This window comes from Hyla sarda, chromosome 12 (genome assembly GCF_029499605.1).
Source record: "Hyla sarda isolate aHylSar1 chromosome 12, aHylSar1.hap1, whole genome shotgun sequence".
Taxonomy (NCBI): domain Eukaryota; kingdom Metazoa; phylum Chordata; class Amphibia; order Anura; family Hylidae; genus Hyla; species Hyla sarda.
The window spans coordinates 30918278-30937666 of NC_079200.1; the positions used below are offsets into that span (position 1 = coordinate 30918278).

Here is a 19389-nt window from a genome sequence, read left to right on the forward strand (position 1 = left end):
AAAGTATTATTAAACAGGGATCAGAGGTCTCTCTGAACTTGTTCATTGGTGCAGAACCATTGCTTTGTATTGTAACTGCAGTCATTCTCCAAATCCTGCAGGGGCAGTGCCCACACAATCAGAACCTGGTAACAGTATGGCGCAGGCCCTCTTCAGACTCCCCTCTGCCCTGTACTATTATGCCGCAGGTCATCATGGGGTTAATTCACAGTACCATAAGTTCAAAGGAATCATCCCTGAATCTGTGTTTCTCAAAAAACAACCAGCAGGGGTCGCACACACACAGGGGATGCCTTTTGCAGACCTGTTAACTGGGTCACACTATGTTTCACTATTGGTGAAAGGACCATTGAATTGTCTTCCCTTAAAAGTTTAAGTCTGGGCAAAAGTTTTTAAGTGAGTTATAGCGTACTCTACACCCCTAAAGTTATACCTACTGCCTTTCCAGAGGTTCCCGGTCACATTCGAGTCACATGTTGCATCACATGACCCTTTTCTAGCCAGATAGCATGTCTGTAAAGCAGTGTTTCCCAGCCATGAATGCCTCCAGCATTGCAAAACTACAACTCCCAGCATGCCCAGACACCCGAAGGCTTTCCGGGCATGCTGGGTGTTGTAGTTTAGCAACAGCTGGAGGAACCCTGATTGGGAAACACTGATGTAAAGGATCATGATATGATCAGTCAAAGTTAATCCCAGAGAAGCATTTTTTACTTATATAGTGCAGCATAAGCTATTATTAGAGAATAATGTAGAGCTTCTTGTGTATGCCTTGTGCTTACCTCTTTTTGCAGATGTGGCAGGCATGGGATAGTCTCCATTTTGGTTTACAAATGCACAATGATATGGGTTCTTCATTGCAGCCTACATTTCCCATTAAAGGGGTACTTTGGTGGAAAACAATTTTTTTTTTATCAACTGGTGCCAGAAAGTTAAACAGATTTGTAAATTACTTCTATTAAAAATCTTAATCCTTCCAGTACTTATCAGCTGCTGTATACGCCACAGGAAGTTCTTTTTTTTTTTTATTTCCTTTCTGTCTGACCACAGTGCTCTCTGCTGACACCTCTGTCCATGTCAGGAACTGTTCAGAGCAGGAGAAAATCCCCATAGCAAACCTATCCTGCTCCGGACAGTTCCTAACATGGACAGAGGTGTTAGCAGAGAGCACTGTTGTCAGACTGAAAGGAAATTAAAAAAGAAAATAACTTCCTGTGGAGCATACAGCAGCTGATAAGTACTGGAAGGATTAAGATTTTTTAATAGAAGTAATTTACAAATCTATTTAACTTTCTGGCACCAGTTGATTTAAAAAAAAAATTCCACTGGAGTACCCCTTTAATCCTCTGGCTGAGGGTGAGGCATTTTATCACTTCATCTGGTCATCTCATCAGGCTGCTAGTGCTAGAGATAACTCAGGTGAACTCAGTTCACACTACATAATTTTTTTATGTATTTTCTAGACCAAAGGGAATTGACCTATGATCACAACTGAGGTGTTTTATGAAGACTTGATGTCTTTAGGCTGTGTTCAAATGTCGAATTTTTACAGCATTTTCACTGCATTTTATTTGTTTTTGCATTGGCTTTCCAGAATTGTGGTAGAAATAATGTGTTTTTACCATATTTCGCACAATTGTGGTAAAATATCTTAATTTTTTGCAGCAATGTGTGAATACAGCCTAAGGAGAGGTGCATGTCTATTATATATATATATACTGATCCAAGGAATCAGGACGTTCCGGTTCAGGTACCGCAAACTTGACAGGTTTTATATATTTATTTATTTATTTATTTTAAAAGTCACATTTCATAGATCACTGCAAAGAAAAGAGGACAAAAGTGTTTAAGCTAGCCACTTTCTAAAATATCTCCTTAGCTGAAAAGTCTTTAAAATTAACTGGTTCCAGAAAGTTAAAGGGTTACTCCGCTCCCCAGCATCCGGAACAAAATTGAAAAAAAAAACATAATTTTGTAGATTTTTAGAGCTGCCGATTTATTTTTTTACTTTTTTTTTTATTTGAAAAATGGGGAAAGGGGGTGATTTAAACTTTTATTAGGGAAGGGGTTAATGCATATTTATTTTATTTATTTTTATTTTTTTTACACTTTTTTTTGTCCCCATAGTGGACTTTAACATTTAATATTTGGATTGCATACACTGATCAATGCTTCTCCATAGGAGAGCATTGATCAGTGTTATCGGTGCTCCATTGCTTCAGCCTGGCAAAGCTGAATGCAAGCCTGGAGCACCGAACGGACGGCAGGGAGGAAGGTAGGAGACCTCCCCCCGACCTTTCAGCTGATCGGGATGCCGCAGCAGTCCCGATCAGCCCACTGAGCTAGCCGGGAATGGAATTAACCGCTTTTAGACAACTTTGATTGTAGCATCTAAAGCGTCAATCAGCCCGATCGGCAATGTCCGTCATTAGTCGTGGGTCCCGGTGGGAGGCCACAGTGGACGTACACATACGTCCATTTGCAGGAAGGGGTTAAAAATCGTAAAGGGGTACTCTACTGTCCAGTGTTCGGAACATTTAGTTGGCACAAGGGGACATGGCAGACCCCCGCAGCGCACGCACAGCGTTCGGAACTAAATGCTCCGAACGCTGGCCAGTGGAGTACCTCTTTAATCCTTCCAGTACTTATTAGCTGCTGTATGCTCCAGAGGAAGTTGTGTAGTTCTTTCCAGTCTGACCACAGTGCTCTCTGCTGCCAACTCTGTCTGTGTCAGGAACTGTTCAGAGTAGGAAATGTTTGCTATGGAGATTTGCTCTTGCTCTGGACAGTTCCTGACATGGACAGAGGTGTCAGCAGAGAGCACTGTGGTAAGAGGGAAAAGAACTATACAACTTTGTCTGGAGCATTTTCCACCGGAGTACCCCTTTAGGGGCTCTAAACCTTATGATAAATACCCTCCTCCCCAAAGACCACATAGGCCACTGAGGTTCAAAGATTATAAAGAGGATTAGAAAAGCAGAGCTGATTTTTACCAAAAACAGTGCCACTCCTATCCTTAGGTTGTGTGTGGTATTGCCAAATTGTAATACCACACACAACCTGGGGACAGGGGAGGGGGTGCTGTGTTTGGAAACAATAAGCTCTGTTTTTCTATTCCTGGAAAACCCCTGTAACAAAATATTCTTTTTTATGGACAAATCAGGACAACATTCTAATATTATTATACAGTTTATTAAGATATATATTTACTGTGTTAGAAATTAACCCTTTGTGATGCAAAAATATATATTCACCACATATTTATAGCTGATTTGTATCTACAACCAACTCAACATTTAGACTTTAAAACAGTGTTTCCCAACGCAGTGCGCCTCCAGCTGTTGCAAAACACCCAAAGGCTGTCCGGGCTTGCTGGGAGTTGTAGTTTAGCAACAGCTGGATGAACCCTGATTGGGAAACACTGCTGTACAGGATCATGACAGGACATGACATGACAGGCATGCTGGGAGTTATAGTTTTGCAACAGGGGGCGCACAGGTTGGAAAATACTGCTTTGGGCCAAGGTCACGTGCTGTATTTTGCTGCGTATTTTTCTACCCATTCAAGTCAATGGGTAGCAAAAAACGGCTGCAGAAAATACGCAGGGAAAACGGCACATGTGACCCTACCCTAACAGAATCTTTTTTTTTTCTTTTCTACCCCTTTTTACTGTCACAAATAAAAAAAAATAAAAAAGACAAAATGATGAATCAAACACAGCCCGCTAGAGGAGAAAAATCTGGAAAAAAAAATTAATTTCGAAGTTGCTGAGAGATTCAAAACCGATATTTTGCTGCTGGGGTTACGCTTTAAGTTTTATTTGTATATAGATTTAACCATTTGTTGTACGGAATTCTCTATATTTCCCTGTAAACCTTTAATTCCTACTGTATACTGCCCCTTAATAACATGTTAACTAGGTCCAGTGGGGCGACTATTTGGGGCCTGCAGTCACAGATCATGGTTTTATTCTAATGGAGCAGAGCGATAAAACAGGCAAGCACTAGGGGGCAGTGTTTCCCAATTAAGATGCTAGGAGTTGTAGTTTTGCAACAGCTGGAGGCACACTGGTTGGGAAACACTGCAATGGGGAATATATTGTATATATTGTATGGCACACGAAAGTGACTGCGATCCAGTCAGGGGGGGGTATGGACACCACAGTTCTGTTTCACTCTGCTCCCTCCTCCCGCCAGGACTTCCCCCTGCACTCCCTTTATGACTAGAGCTGACTGGATAGCAGTCACTCAAACATGACGTAAAAAGCTCTTTCGGATAAAAGGCTTATGGCCGGGCTTCATCTTCACAGTGGCACATCACGTGATCTTCCAATATCTGACGTTCATGAGGCAAAAATGTCTCTTGACATATAGGACAAGATAAAGGACTCGGAGGTCCTCTGCTCGTAGAGCTTGATCCATACTGTAAATGAAAGATGAGAAGACATAAAATGTTACATAAACCTGGCATTACAGCACTTTGTATTCTTTAGCTGTGATATTTATTTATTCATTTTTAAATAGTCACTTTATTTTCTGTCACCAACATACAACACATCTTAGGCTGCGTTCGCACCACGTTCTTCTAATACAGTTCCCGTATACGTTTTCAATTTGAAAACCATATGGAACCGTATTGAAAACCGTATGCATTGACTCTCCCTTGGTTTTGTCAATTTTTTTTTTCCATACCCAAAACCGTAGCCTACCACATTTTATGGTCTGGGTGAAAAAACATATTGAAACCATATACGGTATTTTTAACATGGGAGTCAATGGGAACCGTAGAGAATTGAATGTGCGTACTGTTCCATCCGGATTTCACCATACGTTTTTTGACTTTCCACAGTTTTTTTCAAAAAAGTGAAACTTTATTCATAATGGAGTGAAAAGTTAAAAACATATAAGTTTTTTTCTTAAAAAACGGATGCAACCCGACATCATTTTTCAAACCATATACGTTTTTTAACCGTATACGGATTAAAATTTGTACACACGTTTTGATACAGTTTAGCCCGGTTTTGAGGAATCCGTTTTTCATCAAAAATCTGATACGGGAACTGTATTGCAAAAATGTGGTGTGAATGCAGCCTTACAAAGAGAAACAATTGATAGCAATCCCATAAGGAAGTGAAATAACTTTGACATATTGTAGAGACATGTGAAAAATTTAGATCCGTCAGGGTCTGAGTGCCTGGACCAGAACAGATCGCTAGAGCAAACTGGAAAAAGAGCGTTCTAAGGCTAAGTTTCCACTTGTTTTTTTTTCTGGCAGTTTTTTGAATACTGCCACTGCAGTTTTTGAGCCAAAGTCAGAAGTGGATCCATAAGGGAGAAGAAGTGTAAGTCCTTCCTTTATATTTCCTATTCCTTTTGAATACACTTCTGGCGATTGGTTAGGGTCTGAGCACTCAGACCTCGACCTCTTAAAAGTTTTTTAAAGCTACAGTTACACTTTAAGGTAGATTATACATCTATTGCTTAATAAATCAGGAGAACTGGTGATTTTGTAACTGAAACAGTATTTATGTAATGTATCCCATCTGGATATCCATATGGAAACTTGGGGGGAAGAAGAAAACGTCTCATCTGGCGCAGACCACTGGAATCTTATTCAGCCAGACGCAATCGAATGACTAACATGAAAGTTTATTTTCCAAACACAGACGAGTTTCAAGACATATGTCTCTTCCTCGGTGCAGATAATCTCTAGCCATGGCTAAATAGCCATTTTCTGCACTGAGAAAGAGACATATGTTTTAAAACTGTCCGTCTATGTTTGGCAAATAAACTATGTTGGTCATTCGATTGCATCTGGCTGAATGAGATTCCAGTGGTATGTGCCAGATGAGACTGTTCTTTTTTCCTTTATTCCAAGTTTCCATATGTACCTACCTGAAGTGCCTCTCTGGCCGATACAAATTGTCTTGCACACAACAACATAAGCTGAGCAGTGATCTCTACAGCCTCTCCTATGATTTACCGAAAGGCGAGACCTACCACCCAATGAGAAGCTCTGCTTTCTTAGTTTTTTCCATTAGAGATATATATATATATATATATATATATATATATATATATTGGAATATCCACGTCACCATTTATAGCATCAGGATGTCATGTAGAATTTGGTCAGAAGGCGGAATGATTTGTGATAGCTATCACGCCCCCTCCCGTAGGCTTGCATTGAGGGGCGGAGCGTGACGTCATACGCCGGGACAGGCATGACGTCACACGCCGCCCGCCCTGTGGTCGGCGGTAATCAGTCCCGGAGCGAACACGCTCCGGGGACTGATTACAAACGGGGTGCCGCGTGCATGATCCCGAGGGTCCCCAGCGGCGGGACTCCTGCGATCAGGCATCTTATCCCCTATCCTTTGGATAGGGGATAAGATGTTTAAGCACCGGAGAACCCCTTTAAGTATATTTGTTCTTTTATTGTTCATCTTTACACCCAGTCTACCACCAGTGCAGAATACACTATGCCAGTGGTCTCATACCTGCAGACCTCCAGATGTTGCAAAACTACAACTCCCAGCATGCCCGGACAGCCGTTGGCTGTCTAGGCATGCTGGGAGTTGTAGTTTTGCAACATCTGGAGGTCCACAGGTTGGAGACCACTGTACTATGCCTGCCATGGACAGGCATCTTGTAAAAAAAAAACAAAAAAAACTGAAAACTTGAAGGGGTACTCCACTGGAAAACATTTTCTTTTAAATCAACTGGTGCCAGAAAGTTAAACAGATTTGTAAATGACTTCTATTAAAAAAATCTTAATCCTTCCAGTACTTATCAGCTGTTGTATGATCCACAGGAAGTTCTTTTCTTTTTGAATTTCCTTTCTGTCTGACCACAGTGCTCTCTGCTGACACCTCTGTCCATTTTAGGAACTGTCCAGAGTAGGAGCAAATCCCCATAGAAAACCTCTCCTGCTCTGGACAGTTCCTGACATGGACAGAGGTGTCAGCAGAGAGAACTTTGGTCAGACAGAAAGGAAATTCAAAAAGAAAAGAGCTTCCTCTGTAGTATACAAAAGCTGATAAGTACTGGAAGGATTAAGATTTTTTAATAGAAGTAATTTACAAATCTGTTTAACTTTCTGGCACCAGTTGATTTAAAATAATGTTTTCCATCGGAGTACCCCTTTAACATGTTATACTTTCCCTTTAACATGGGAGCCAATGGGCAACAAAGTCTGTTGGGAACAGTACACTTAGCAAAGGTATAACACACCAGTGTATGAAAAAGTTTATAATTTTTTTTATTATTTTGTGGGACTATTGTGAGTGTTATGGGAAATTAGTTCTTTAAGGGGTATTCCAATCCTATAAAGTGAAGACATATTGCTAGGATCACTTGGGTGCAGCTGTGCAGGGAAAAAAATAGTAAAGGCGACAAGGTTTGACTAGTGCTGTAGCTTCTTATTTCCCATGATCATAAGGTTGGACCCTTCTGATTAAAGGGGTACTCCGCCCTTAGCATCTTATCCCCTATCCAAAGGATAGGGGATAAGATGTCAGATCGCGGGGGTCCCCCGCTGGGGACCACCAGGATCTCCGCTGCAGCGCCCCGCTATCATTACTGCACAGAGCAAACTCGCTCTGTGCGTAATGACGGGCGATACAGGGGCCGGAGCATCGCAACATCACGGCTCCGCCCCCTCATGACATCACGGCCCGTCCCCTCAATACAAGTCTATGGGAGGGGGAGTGATGGCCGCCACGCCCCCTCCCATAGACTTGTATTGTGGGGGCGGGCCTGACGTCATGAGGAGGTTGAGCCATGATGTCACGATGCTCCGGCCCCTGTATCGCCCGTCATTACGCACAGAGCGAGTTTGTTCTGTGCAGTAATGATAGCGGGGCGCTGCAGCGGAGATCCCGGTGATCTGACATCTTATCCCCTATCCTTTGGATAGGGGATACGATTCTAGGGGTGGAGAACCCCTTTAAAGTGGCCTCTGAGGACATATGAGCATCATAGAGAAGAGTCTCCCAACCAGAGAATTCTAGATGGTACAGTTCCATCCCAATAATCTGAGCCATGTAAGGCAATTGGTATACATTATATACAGTATACAGTAAATTGTCATCAGTAGCTTAAAGGGAACCTGTCACGTGTTTGATGCTGCCCAAACCACAGGCAGCATGGAAAAGATATGGACAACTGGATTCTGAGACAATATGAGGGTATGTTCACATGATGGAATTTTTGTGCGGAATTCCGCATTAGAATATCATTGGGATTCTGCTGCGCTGTGCAAATGGAAAAATTTCCGCAGAAGATGTTTCTGCTGCGGAAAACCTGATTCCAGAGTCCGCAGAAATAATAGACATGTCTATTCTTTCTGCAGGAAGTGCACGGAAATGCAGTGCCGTCTATGAGACGGCGCATTTCTGAGCGGTCCCAATACAGGCATGTTCTGCCGGCGCTCCGCTGTCAGTGGAAAGTTCGCACAGTAATTTTTTGTGCAGAGGTAAGTAGTTACTGGAGGCACCCCGCCAGCCTTGAGTGACAGGTCTCTCCATACACATTTCTAGGAAGAGACGCATCATTCAAGGTTGGCCAGGGACAGGGACTGCCTTAATGATTACTTACCAAGGCCCTGGCAGCTTTTCTAAAACTATGATTACTCTGAAATGCCAAAATGTTTGAGTTAATCATAGAGTCTCGGAATTCCTTGGTTTCGGGAGCAGCATTAAATAGGTGACAGGTTCCCTTTTAGTGAAATTATCGAAAAACAGAGTAAGTGTTTGAAGTAAATTCTGCCCTTACCTCCCTTGAGAAATGAGGATTATTTCCTAGAAAAAGAAACGTAAAAATGTTGATCAATAAAAGCAAACAAAATGTGAATCCAAAGAGGAGAGGAAAGATCTGTTATCAAGAACTACAGAGACTCTTCACTTAAAGGACAACTGTAGTGGAACACATTTATATATGCCCGTGCCCGGGCCTCAAAAATAAACAAAATAAACTCATACATACCTTCCTACGAGCCCCCGGCACAGGCCTCACGGTCCAGCAGTGCTGACCTCATTCCATTTCCTGGGGACGAGGACGCCGCAGAGCCGTCGGCGTATCACCGGACGCAGCGATATCCCGCCCCGGCCTGTGATAGGCTGAGCCCACTGTCATGTGAGGAGCTCTGGCTGGCTTACATGACAGTGGGCTCAGTCTACCACAGGCCGGGGCGGGACAACGCTGCGACCGGTGATACGCCAACGGCTCTGTGGCGTCCCCCTCCCCAGGAAATGGAATGAGGTCAGCACTGCCGGACCGTGAGGCCTGTGCCGGACCAACGGGGGCTCGTAGGAAGGTATGTATGAGTTTATATATGACAGAAGATTTGGTGAGTTGCCAACATCCTTTATCTTTCATGTCGGCAACTCACCAAATCTTCTTATTCTTCTTTATTGTAACATACTCACAATACACAGATGATGGGGAGAGGACACATGTGGGGGGGTAAAGCAGGAGACGACAAGCAGGTGATGTTTCGCACGGGAGTACGTGCTTCGTCCGGCCAGACGAAGCACGTACTCCCGTGCGAAACATCATCTGCTTGTCGCCTCCTGCTTTACCCAACCCCACATGTGTCCTCTCTCCATCATCTGTGTATTGTGAGTATGTTACAATAAAGAAGAATAAGAAGATTTGGTGAGTTGCCGACATCCTTTATCTTTCGTCATATATTTTTGGTTACTTTGAACTGTCAGAGCACTGCCACACTTCAACGGCAACTCCCCCTTACCACCCGAGGTCTCAAGATATTCCATTTGTACAGACTATACACAGTGCCGGTCCTGTCTTCATTTACTTTATTATGTATGAGTTTATTTTGTTTATTTTTGAGGCACGGGCATATATAAAAGTGTTCCACTACAGTTGTCCTTTAAGGACACCTCCCAATAGTGGACAGTTATTAATACCCCGGCAGAATCCTATAAGACTTAAAGGGGTACTCCGGCCCTAAGACATCTTATCCCCTATCCAAAGTATAGGGGATAAGATGTCTGACCGTGGGGGTACCGCTGATGGGGACCCCCGCAATCTTGCATTCATCACCCACCTCAGGGAGCTGCATGCCGCGCTGCCAGCTCAGAATCTGCCGTGTGACGACCACGGAGCCGGAGTATCGTAACGTCACAACTCCGCCCCCGTGTGATGTCACGTCCCGCTATACAAGTCTATGGGAGGAAGCGTGGCTCCAGACCCATTTTAGTGACCCGTTCAGTGGCATTCCCAATGATCAGACATTTCACACATATACTGAAGAGTACTATTGTTCAGTAAAACTTATGCCCTATCTAAAGGAAAAGGAATAAGATTTAGATCACGTGGGGTCCGACTGCTGGGATCCCCCGCGATTTCCTGCATGGGCCCCCCGGCAGTCCCCAGAAGAGAAGGATATGTTGACCCCGCACTAACTGGGGCCGACATGCCCACTCTATGTATCTCTATGGGAGATCTGGAGATATCAGATATCTCCAGCCCTTCCATAGAGATACATGGATGGGGCGCGGCGGCCGCCACTTCGTGCGGGGTGCCGTGCAGGAGATCCTGGGGGTCCTATTGGTCAGACCCCCTCTATCTAAAACTTATCGTCTATCCTTTGAATAGGGGATAATTTTTACTGCAATGGAGTACTCCTTTAACATCCAAATTGAGGGACATTCCCTTTAAATGCCTGCACACACATTTAAAAAACATAAAGAAAGATATAAAACATCTGAAAAGCCATAAGTTGGATACCTTCATATGGATTCCCAAAAATCAAGCTTGAAGACAATGAAGTGCCAGGCCCCCTGCCTAACAAACGGCCATGGAGTTCATCTATTTCTGTACGATTCCTCTAAAAATGAAGAAACACATGATGCGATATTATGAATGCGATTATTATGCAGTATTTATCTATATATTGGTAACCATATATTACTTACAGTCATGGCCTTAAATGGGCACTCTCATTAAAAAACATTTTTGCTATTGCATGGTAAATAATATTTGTTTACAAAAAATTTTGTTTTCTATGTTTTATTTGTGCTTAAAAAAGCTCAAGAGCACATTTTCCCCATCTTATACACAGACTTAGGACCGAAGCCTAAACACACAAAAGTGCAGCCTGGAGTGCTGAGGGGGGGGGGGTTCCAACCAACAGCATATGGCAGGTAAGTTTGAGAGGAGCTATGATTGGATGAGGCTGGACACCCCCCCCCCTCAGCACTCCAGGCTGCACTTTCTGTGTTTATGCAGGCCCGTCGCTACAGGACAGACAAACCAAGCAATTGCTTGGGGCCCCGAGCTGGCCCGGGGGCCCGAGCAGAGCCGGTGCTTGTCCTGCCAGGCCGTCCTCCTGCCCCCATCCCGGTTCGGCAGCTCGCCCTGTTGTCTGGCCGGGCCAGCAGTGCGAGAGCCTGGAGCGGGACGGGAGGCAGAGACTAACGCCCCTCCTGTAGCATGGTGGAGCAGGATCTGTAAGCTGTCCCGCTCCACCATTCCCTCACCTTTCTCTTACTCTGCTCTGTTTACACAGTGTGAGCCGCGGGGACGCCATCCACGGCAGGCCAGCACGTCCCGACGGCTCACACTATAAGAATGGAGCAGCGTATGAGAAAGGTGAGAGCTGCTCGGGCGCTATGGTACAGGTGAATTATTAAAACGGGATGGGTGGGGGGGAATTATATGTGAGGGGCACATGACAGCCCCCCCCCTGTCATGTGACCATATAATGCCCCCCTGACATGTGCCGCTCACTTATAATAACCCCTGTCCTGTGCCCCTCACATATAATGCCCCATGTCATGTGCCCCTCACATATAATGCCCCCTGAGGGGACAGGACAGGGGGCATAATATGTGAGGGGAACATGACATGGGGCATTATTTGTGAGGGGCACATGACAGGGCCCCCCCCCCTGTCATGTGCCCATATAATGCCCCCCTGTCATGTGCCCCTCACATATAATGCCCCCCTGTCATGTCCCCCTCATATATAATACCCCCTGTCCTGTGCCCCCCACATATAATGCCCCCCTGACAGGTGCCCCTCACTTATAATAACCCCTATCCAGTGTCCCCACATATAATGCCCCCCTGTCATATGCCCCTCCCATATAATGCCCCCTGACATGTGCCCCTCACTTATAATAACCCCTGTCATGTTCCCCTCACATATAATGCCCCCTGTCCTGCCCCCTCAGGGGGCATTATACGTGAGGAGCACATGACATGGGGCATTATATGTGAGGCGCACAGGACAGGGGTTATTATAAGTGAGGGGCACATGTCAGGGGGCATTATATGGGAGGGGCATATGACAGGGGGCATTATATGGGCACATTACAGGGGGGAGCCGTGTCATGTGCCCCTCACATATAATGCCCCATGTGGGGAAGGGGGGGGGCCTCCATGTCTATTTTGCTTGGGGCCCCCAAATTCCTTCAAACGGCCCTGTGTATATGATGGGGGAAAATGTGCTCTTGAGCTTTTTTAAGCACAAATAAAACATAGAAAACTAAATTAGAAATATTTTTTATTTACCATAAGGAGTGCAATAGCAAAAAATAATTTTTTTATGAGAGTTACCCTTTAAATGTTGGCACCCCTGAAATTAAGAAAATTAAGTATTTCTCACAGAAAAGGATTGCAATAAGGTATAACGGGCTGCAATGCAAGGCAGATGTTGTAACCCTGGGGGCAGATGTTATTAACCCCTTCTTGTTGTGATGCCAGGGCGTGGTTTAGCCTTAACCACCCGAGGGTAATACCACTGGTCCTGGCCTAGGCACGGGGGCAATGAAGACACCGGTGCCAAGTTATGGACAATGGTAGGTTTACTGAGGTTAGACAGGTGACACAGTCTATGCAGTACAGCCAATATCCCAAGGAGGAGACCAGTGACACAGGGAGACCTCGCAGGCTTGCTGGGACTTGCAGTATGTAGAGACATTTTAGTGCAGGCCACGGTGACTATATAGAAGACTTGACTTGACAATTGACATGAAGATGACTTTGAGCCTACTTGAGCTGACTTTGTGGCTGCAGACTTTAGGTTTGAGGACACACTCTGAGACATCTTGACTGAACTGGACCTCAGGAACAAGAGCTAAGAGCTCCAAGAGAGAGATTACAGCCCCTCCCCTGGTTTTATAGGGGGGCTTAGCAAGGGTCCCATAGGTCACTTTGGGGGGGGGGGGGGGTCACCTGGTCACTAGTGCCTCCTGGGTAACAAGCACATGGTATAATATTTAAAGCAACAGTACACTAGTAATACAAACATATATACAATAGTGGTTACACTGTGAGGGGGGCCCTGGGGACATGGAGGGACTCTGCCTGACAGGACAGGAGAAATGTACGAGGACACACCATCGTGTACTGGGCCACCACAGCAGTAACACATGTTTTGCTATACACATGTTTATTCCCTTTGTGTGTATTGGAACTAAACCAAAAAAGGGAGGAAAAAAAGCAAATTGGACATAATGTCACACCAAACTCCAAAAATGGGCTGGACAAAAATTATTGGCACCCTTAACTTAATATTTGGTTGGATTGGAGGAATGGAAAAATGACCTTGGCAGCAGGCGCTCAGTAATCCAAATAGGAAGTGTCACACTAAGGTCATGAAGTTGTAGAGTTCAGCAACTTTATTTGATGTACAGCAATACAGCAGTGACGTGTTTCAAGGTGAAATTACCCCTTCTTCAGATTGACAGGTGTACTTCTGTCAATCTGAAGAAGGGTTAGTTTCTTTTTTTTTTTTTTTTAGGCCGAGGAACGTGCTCTCGATTCACCCAAAGTGCAAGAAAAAGTGCAAACGTGTTACACTAAAAAAACGTGCACAAAGGATGCGGTCTATCGCAAGCCCTTCTCCGATAGGAGAGAGGCCCCCCAACAAACCTTACCCTTCGCCTCCGGACCAAAAGGTACCTGCGAGGTTCCAGGTTCGATGTCCCTTTTCACCGAAGCTACTAGGGGACCACAAATGCTCCCGGCATCCCCCTTGGCGTTAGCCAAGGTATCTGCCCGCAGAGCCGATAACGGTAGGTACCCTGCTAAAGCAGGAGTACCCGGGGTGTTTGCAGGGAGGTGCGGAACCTAATGGCCACACACACCTCCCCTAGACCGCCAGGAGGGACACCCAGAAGGGCTACCGTATCCTGACAAATCCTGTGAACACACAACACGCAAAAAGTGACACAGTGAGACAAAAAAGAAATAAATAAGTGAATGTGTGCAGATATACTTCCCGGACAAACGGCCGGATCTATAAAAATGTCTCTGATCCTAGCCAGAAGGCCGGGAATCAAGAGGTGAGTGCCACAAGGTGAAGAGATTATGGTGCCTGTGCTTCAACTCAGTGAGCCAGTATTCCCAGTGAGTTTCGGCACCTCGGGGTCACCACTCCCCGAGGCACAAAAGTACCTCGACTCTAGACCCTCTCAGCCTCATGGCGAGACCCGGAGGGAACGGGTCACATCGGGGCAGCCGTCGAGCTGATTCCTCAGAACCAGCCCCGGAAAGCCCTGGTACACCTGCACCCTCCATGCAGCACCCATCCCCACCAGCCCCATACCGGCGTAGTTTGCCACCGGCATGAAAACTGATAAGAACAGATACTACACTTGATCTTAGCCAAAAGGCCGAGAAGTTGCTGAACTCTACAACTCCGTGAGTGTGAAACTTCCTATTTGGATTACTGAGCACCTGCTGCCAAGGTCAATTTTTCCATTCCTCCTATCCAGTACCTTCACAGGACACCGGCTGGTCATTCCTTGGACCTTTTGGGCTGCACAGATCCACACCATCTTCATAACCCTTATACGGGGTGATATGCGTATTTCCTATACGCTCAAGGTGAGCGGCCAATCTATAGAGCTTGCACCCCTCCCACAAGGGACACACCCTTTTCTCTATCTAGGGTAACGCACGAGGCACCGTCCTCTGGTCTTAATTTTTTTTAAATATTTGGTTGCACACCCTTTGGAAAAAATTACTGAAATCAATCGCTTCCTATAAACAGTAGAATGATATGCTTTACCAAAAAGCTCTATCTTGGTCTCATCTGTCCACAACATGTTTTCCCTGAAGGATTTTGGCTTACTCAAGTTCATTTTGGCAAAATGTAGTCTTTTTTATATCTCTGCAGTGTCAGCAGTGGGATCCTCCTGGATCTTCTGCCATAGTGTTTCATTTCATTTAAATGTCGACGGATAGTTCATGCTGACACTGATATTCCCTGAGCCTGCAGGACAGCTTGAATATCTTTGGAACTTGTTTGGGGCTGCTTATCCACCATGCGGACTATCCTGCGTTGACACCTTTCATAAATTTTTCTCTTCCATCCACGCCCAGGGAGATTAGCTACTGTGCCATGGGTTGCAAACTTCTTGATAATGTTGCACACTGTGGACATAGGCAAATCTAGATCTCTGGAGATGGACTTGTAACCTTGAGATTGTTGATATTTTTCCCAATTTTGGTTCTCAAGTCCTCAGACAGTTCTCTTCTCTTTCTGTTGTCCATGCTTAGTGTGGCACACATAGACACACAATGCAAAGACTAAGTGAACTTCTCTCCTTTTTATCTGCTTTCAGGTGTGATTTTTATATTGCCAACACCTGTTACTTGCCCCAAGTGAGTTTAAAGGAGCATCACATGCTTGAAACAATCTTATTTATCCACAATTTTGAAAGGGTGCCAATAATTTTGTCCAGACCATTTTTGGAGTTTGGTGTGACATTATGTCCAATTTGCTTTTTTTCCTCCCTTTTTTGGTTTAGTTCCAATACACACAAAGGGAATAAACATGTGTATAGCAAAACATGTGTTACTGCAATCATTGTCTGTGAGAAATACTTCATTTTCTAGAAAAAATTCAGGCGTGTCAACATTTACGGCCATGGCTGTAGATGCTTAGCATTTTATATAAGTTGTATATGATATGAGTTTCTAAGACAGTGTTTCCCCACCAGGGTGCCTCCAGCTGTTGCAAAACTACAACTCTCAGTATGCCCGGACAGCCGTCGGCTGTCCGGGCATTCTGGGAGTTGTAGTTTTGCAACAGCCGGATGGCACCCTGGTGGACAAACACTGGTCTAAGACATAGAGACAGAAATAAATCACTTTTTATTTGCTGTAAAATTCAGGGAACTCAGACTGGTGCTGGATTGCAACATATTCTGTATTATCAGGCAGTTATAGAAATGTACATATATACCTTATGTAAATCCTTCATGTCGTGAATTTCTTCTTCGCGGAGTTCCAGAGCGTTTCTTAGCGTAAGTATTTCCTCTCCCTGTTGTCTACACGTGTCCTGTGTACAGTAGGGAAGACAACCATTGTTATTGTTAAAGTAGTTAAGCAGTCCTTTTCCTAAAAGACATTACAAAAACAGTACAGACCCAGATGTACAAGTTCTGTATTGTCACTGTCCTAGTAATATAAGGCTTCTGTGTTTCAGCATGGAAGCAGGGTCTAAACTGTAAACCCCAGATATTAGAAGCACCAGCAAGCAAGTATATGCATACATACCCCAACGTAAGTTTCGCTCTTCATAGCTTCATCATGGGGCAGAATGTACGTCTTAGTGTATTCTCATCTATAAGTTTACTTGGTGCCTACATACTTCTTATATTTTTTAAATTGTATGAACTTTATATCTTATTTGCCAATTTAATAAAGCTTTTTTCAAGGCCGGAAGAAGCGCACACATGTGAAAGCCTCTCATACCATGCATAACATAAGTTTCGCTCTTCATTGCTTCATCAGGGGCAGAATGTACAAATCTCAGTGTATTTTCATCTATAAGTTTACTTGGTGCCTACATACTTCTTATATTTTTTTAAATTGTATGAATTTATATCTTGTTTGCCATTTAATAAAGCTTTACCCATTCATACTTTGGTTTTCAGTGCCTCTAATTTTGGGGTTTATTGTTGATTTGGGCCAGAAAATTTTGTTTGTATTATGGATGTTCTTTTTTTGGAGTTAGGATCTAAACTTTTCCTTGCGGACATTGCCTCGTCTGATTATAGCCTAAGGTTATGTTCACACGGCAGAATTTCCGTGCGGAATTCTGCACGGAGATTCCACAGCAGCAGAGTCCCCATTGATTTCAATGGGATTCTGCTGCGCTGTTAACAAAGCAGAATTTCCACACCGGAAACATCTAGTGTGGAAATTCAAATTCCGGTGTCCGCAGAAAGAATAGACAGGGGAGGTTTATCAAAACCTGTCCAGAGGAAAAGTTGCCCAGTTGACCATTGCAACCAATCAGCCCGTGTCTTTCATTTTTAACAAGGCCTCTGCAAAATTAAAGAAGCGACCTGATTGGTTGCTATGGGCAACTTTTCCTTTGTACAAGTTTTGATAAATCTCTCCAGACATGTCTATTCTTTCTGCTAACAGAAATGCATTGCCATCTATGAGATGGTGCATTTCCGAGTGGTCCTAGCGCCAGCATGTTCTGCCAGCACTCCGCTGTCAGGGGAATGTCTGCATGGAGATTTTCCGTGCCAATATTCCACCATGAGAACATAGCCCAAGACGTTCCAGTCAGTTCTACAGTTCGCAGGGCCCCATAGCACAATGAGAAAGACCTCTGCCCCCTTATAATAGGAAACTCAAACAGGTACAGAACATAGAAGCATTCAGTATATCATAAATCTATGTTGTAGAGGAAAAAGTATAAAGTCGCTAACTTATTATTTTCTACAAAGGGGTACAATACTGTTGTACACCTGAGTGGGCCCCCTAAACACCAGGGAGTGTTTCCTAACAAAAGTAAGGTGGCTCCAGCTGTTGTAAAGCTACAACCCCCCAGCATTTGGAATTCTGGGAGTTGTAGTTTTGAAACAGCTGGAGGTACCCTGGTTGGGAAACACTACCTCAGAGCTTCATAGACACGTTAAGAAAGTGCTGTCTGGTTTTAATCATTTTCACTTGTAGTATTCCTCTGTCTCACCAACAAAACTACAACTCCCAGCATGCAACTGTCCAGCCATGCTGGGATTTGTAGTTTTGCAGAAGCTGGAGAGCCGCAGGTTGGGAACCACTGCCTTATAATATATATATATATATATATATATATATATATATATATATGTCTATCACTATGTATACAGATATACAGATAGATATAAACCCCATATAATACCAAACATTCACCTGCTGCTTAGCCAGTTGCAGCTCCAAGTCCTCCATCTTCTCTTCGGTAGATCGGATTCGTGTTCTCGCTTCTCTTGCTCTCCTTTCTGCTTCCATCTTGCTCAAAATAAAGTATGCAATTAAAAATCGATTCCCAAAGAGTATTCATTCATCTAAGGCCACTACCCTTCTGCTGCACTTCATTTATGAGTATATCACTGCACAGGGGCAAAGGATAAGGGGGTGATAACTCCCATAGACATAGGTTTTTGGGTTGTTTTCTATTGAGATTCAAGGCCGCCATCAAGGTAATACTCTTGGTACTGCTGTCAGGGACCTGGACCAAATTAAAAAGGAGTCCCTTGCTGCAGGCTCTGTGCCCTCCCCCTGGGAGCCTAGATAGTTCGGTAGTATGGGGTCCCATCATTTCGGGTGGTGGCTCTGTTGAGATCTATGAAATAGGATCATTAAAGTTGCCTCCTGGAATAGACTTTTGGCTTCCAAATTCTGCAATACTGTCCATAGCTGCCCTGACACACAGGGGGCCTGCGGCTTTCAATGTGCTTTTTAAAGTGTGTTTATTCTGCTTAATTTCTTATCTCTTCTAATTCTTCACGTTGATAAAATATAAGATAGCTTTTCTTACTTTTTGTACACTGCTTATTCACATTAGATTAATATGATAGAACTTTCCCAAATCTGTGAGACTAGATGTCCATATAATGTGTATGGGGGCCAACTCTACCCAAACAGTAAATATCGGTTGAGTGAAGGATCGGAAAGCTGGATTTTAACATACTTGATATTGGTTTTCTACCCTATCCCCATTCACAACACATGCACGCCCAGCTGAGTAAATTCCTTGTGTGTAAGGCGGATGGGGGATGACAGCTATCTAAGGGCGCATTCACACTACGGAATTTCCAAGAAGAATTCTGATCAGAAATCCTTCTCAGAAATTCTGCTGTTTGAACAAAACATTGATGTGAATGGGTTTTCTGTGGACCCTCCAAAAAATGAACATGGACAAGAATATTGCTTTGGAAGAAATCCACACGCAATGCCATAAGTGGTAACATTGGATTTTGGCAGTGTAGACCCATTAACAGGGTCTACAAATAAGTCACTTTTAGACTCCCTTTTCCTAACCTTTAGACTACATGTTCATTGAATAAACAGTGTATATACAGCACCTGCTGCAAACAAGAGGGACATCCATAAAGCATTGCACAGTATCTTCT

General features: G+C 44.1%; 1 protein-coding gene and 1 non-coding gene across 2 annotated transcripts in view; both read right to left on the reverse strand.

The window, feature by feature from the left end:
• Positions 1-1814: 1814 nt before the first annotated feature.
• CALCOCO2 (calcium binding and coiled-coil domain 2) overlaps positions 1815-19389 on the reverse strand; it is a 99582-nt gene continuing 82007 nt past the window's right edge. Inside the window, exons 15-19 of the mRNA XM_056548206.1 lie at positions 18170-18272; positions 16221-16316; positions 10752-10851; positions 8775-8800; positions 1815-4422 (exon numbers count right to left, since the gene is read on the reverse strand). Of these exons, the coding sequence (XP_056404181.1) occupies positions 4285-4422; positions 8775-8800; positions 10752-10851; positions 16221-16316; positions 18170-18272 (463 nt within the window). The 3' untranslated portion in view covers positions 1815-4284. The remainder of the gene's footprint in view (positions 4423-8774; positions 8801-10751; positions 10852-16220; positions 16317-18169; positions 18273-19389) is intronic.
• Positions 14469-14655, reverse strand: LOC130297192 (U2 spliceosomal RNA). The gene has a single exon (XR_008849445.1). It is a non-coding gene; the product is annotated as a U2 spliceosomal RNA (small nuclear RNA).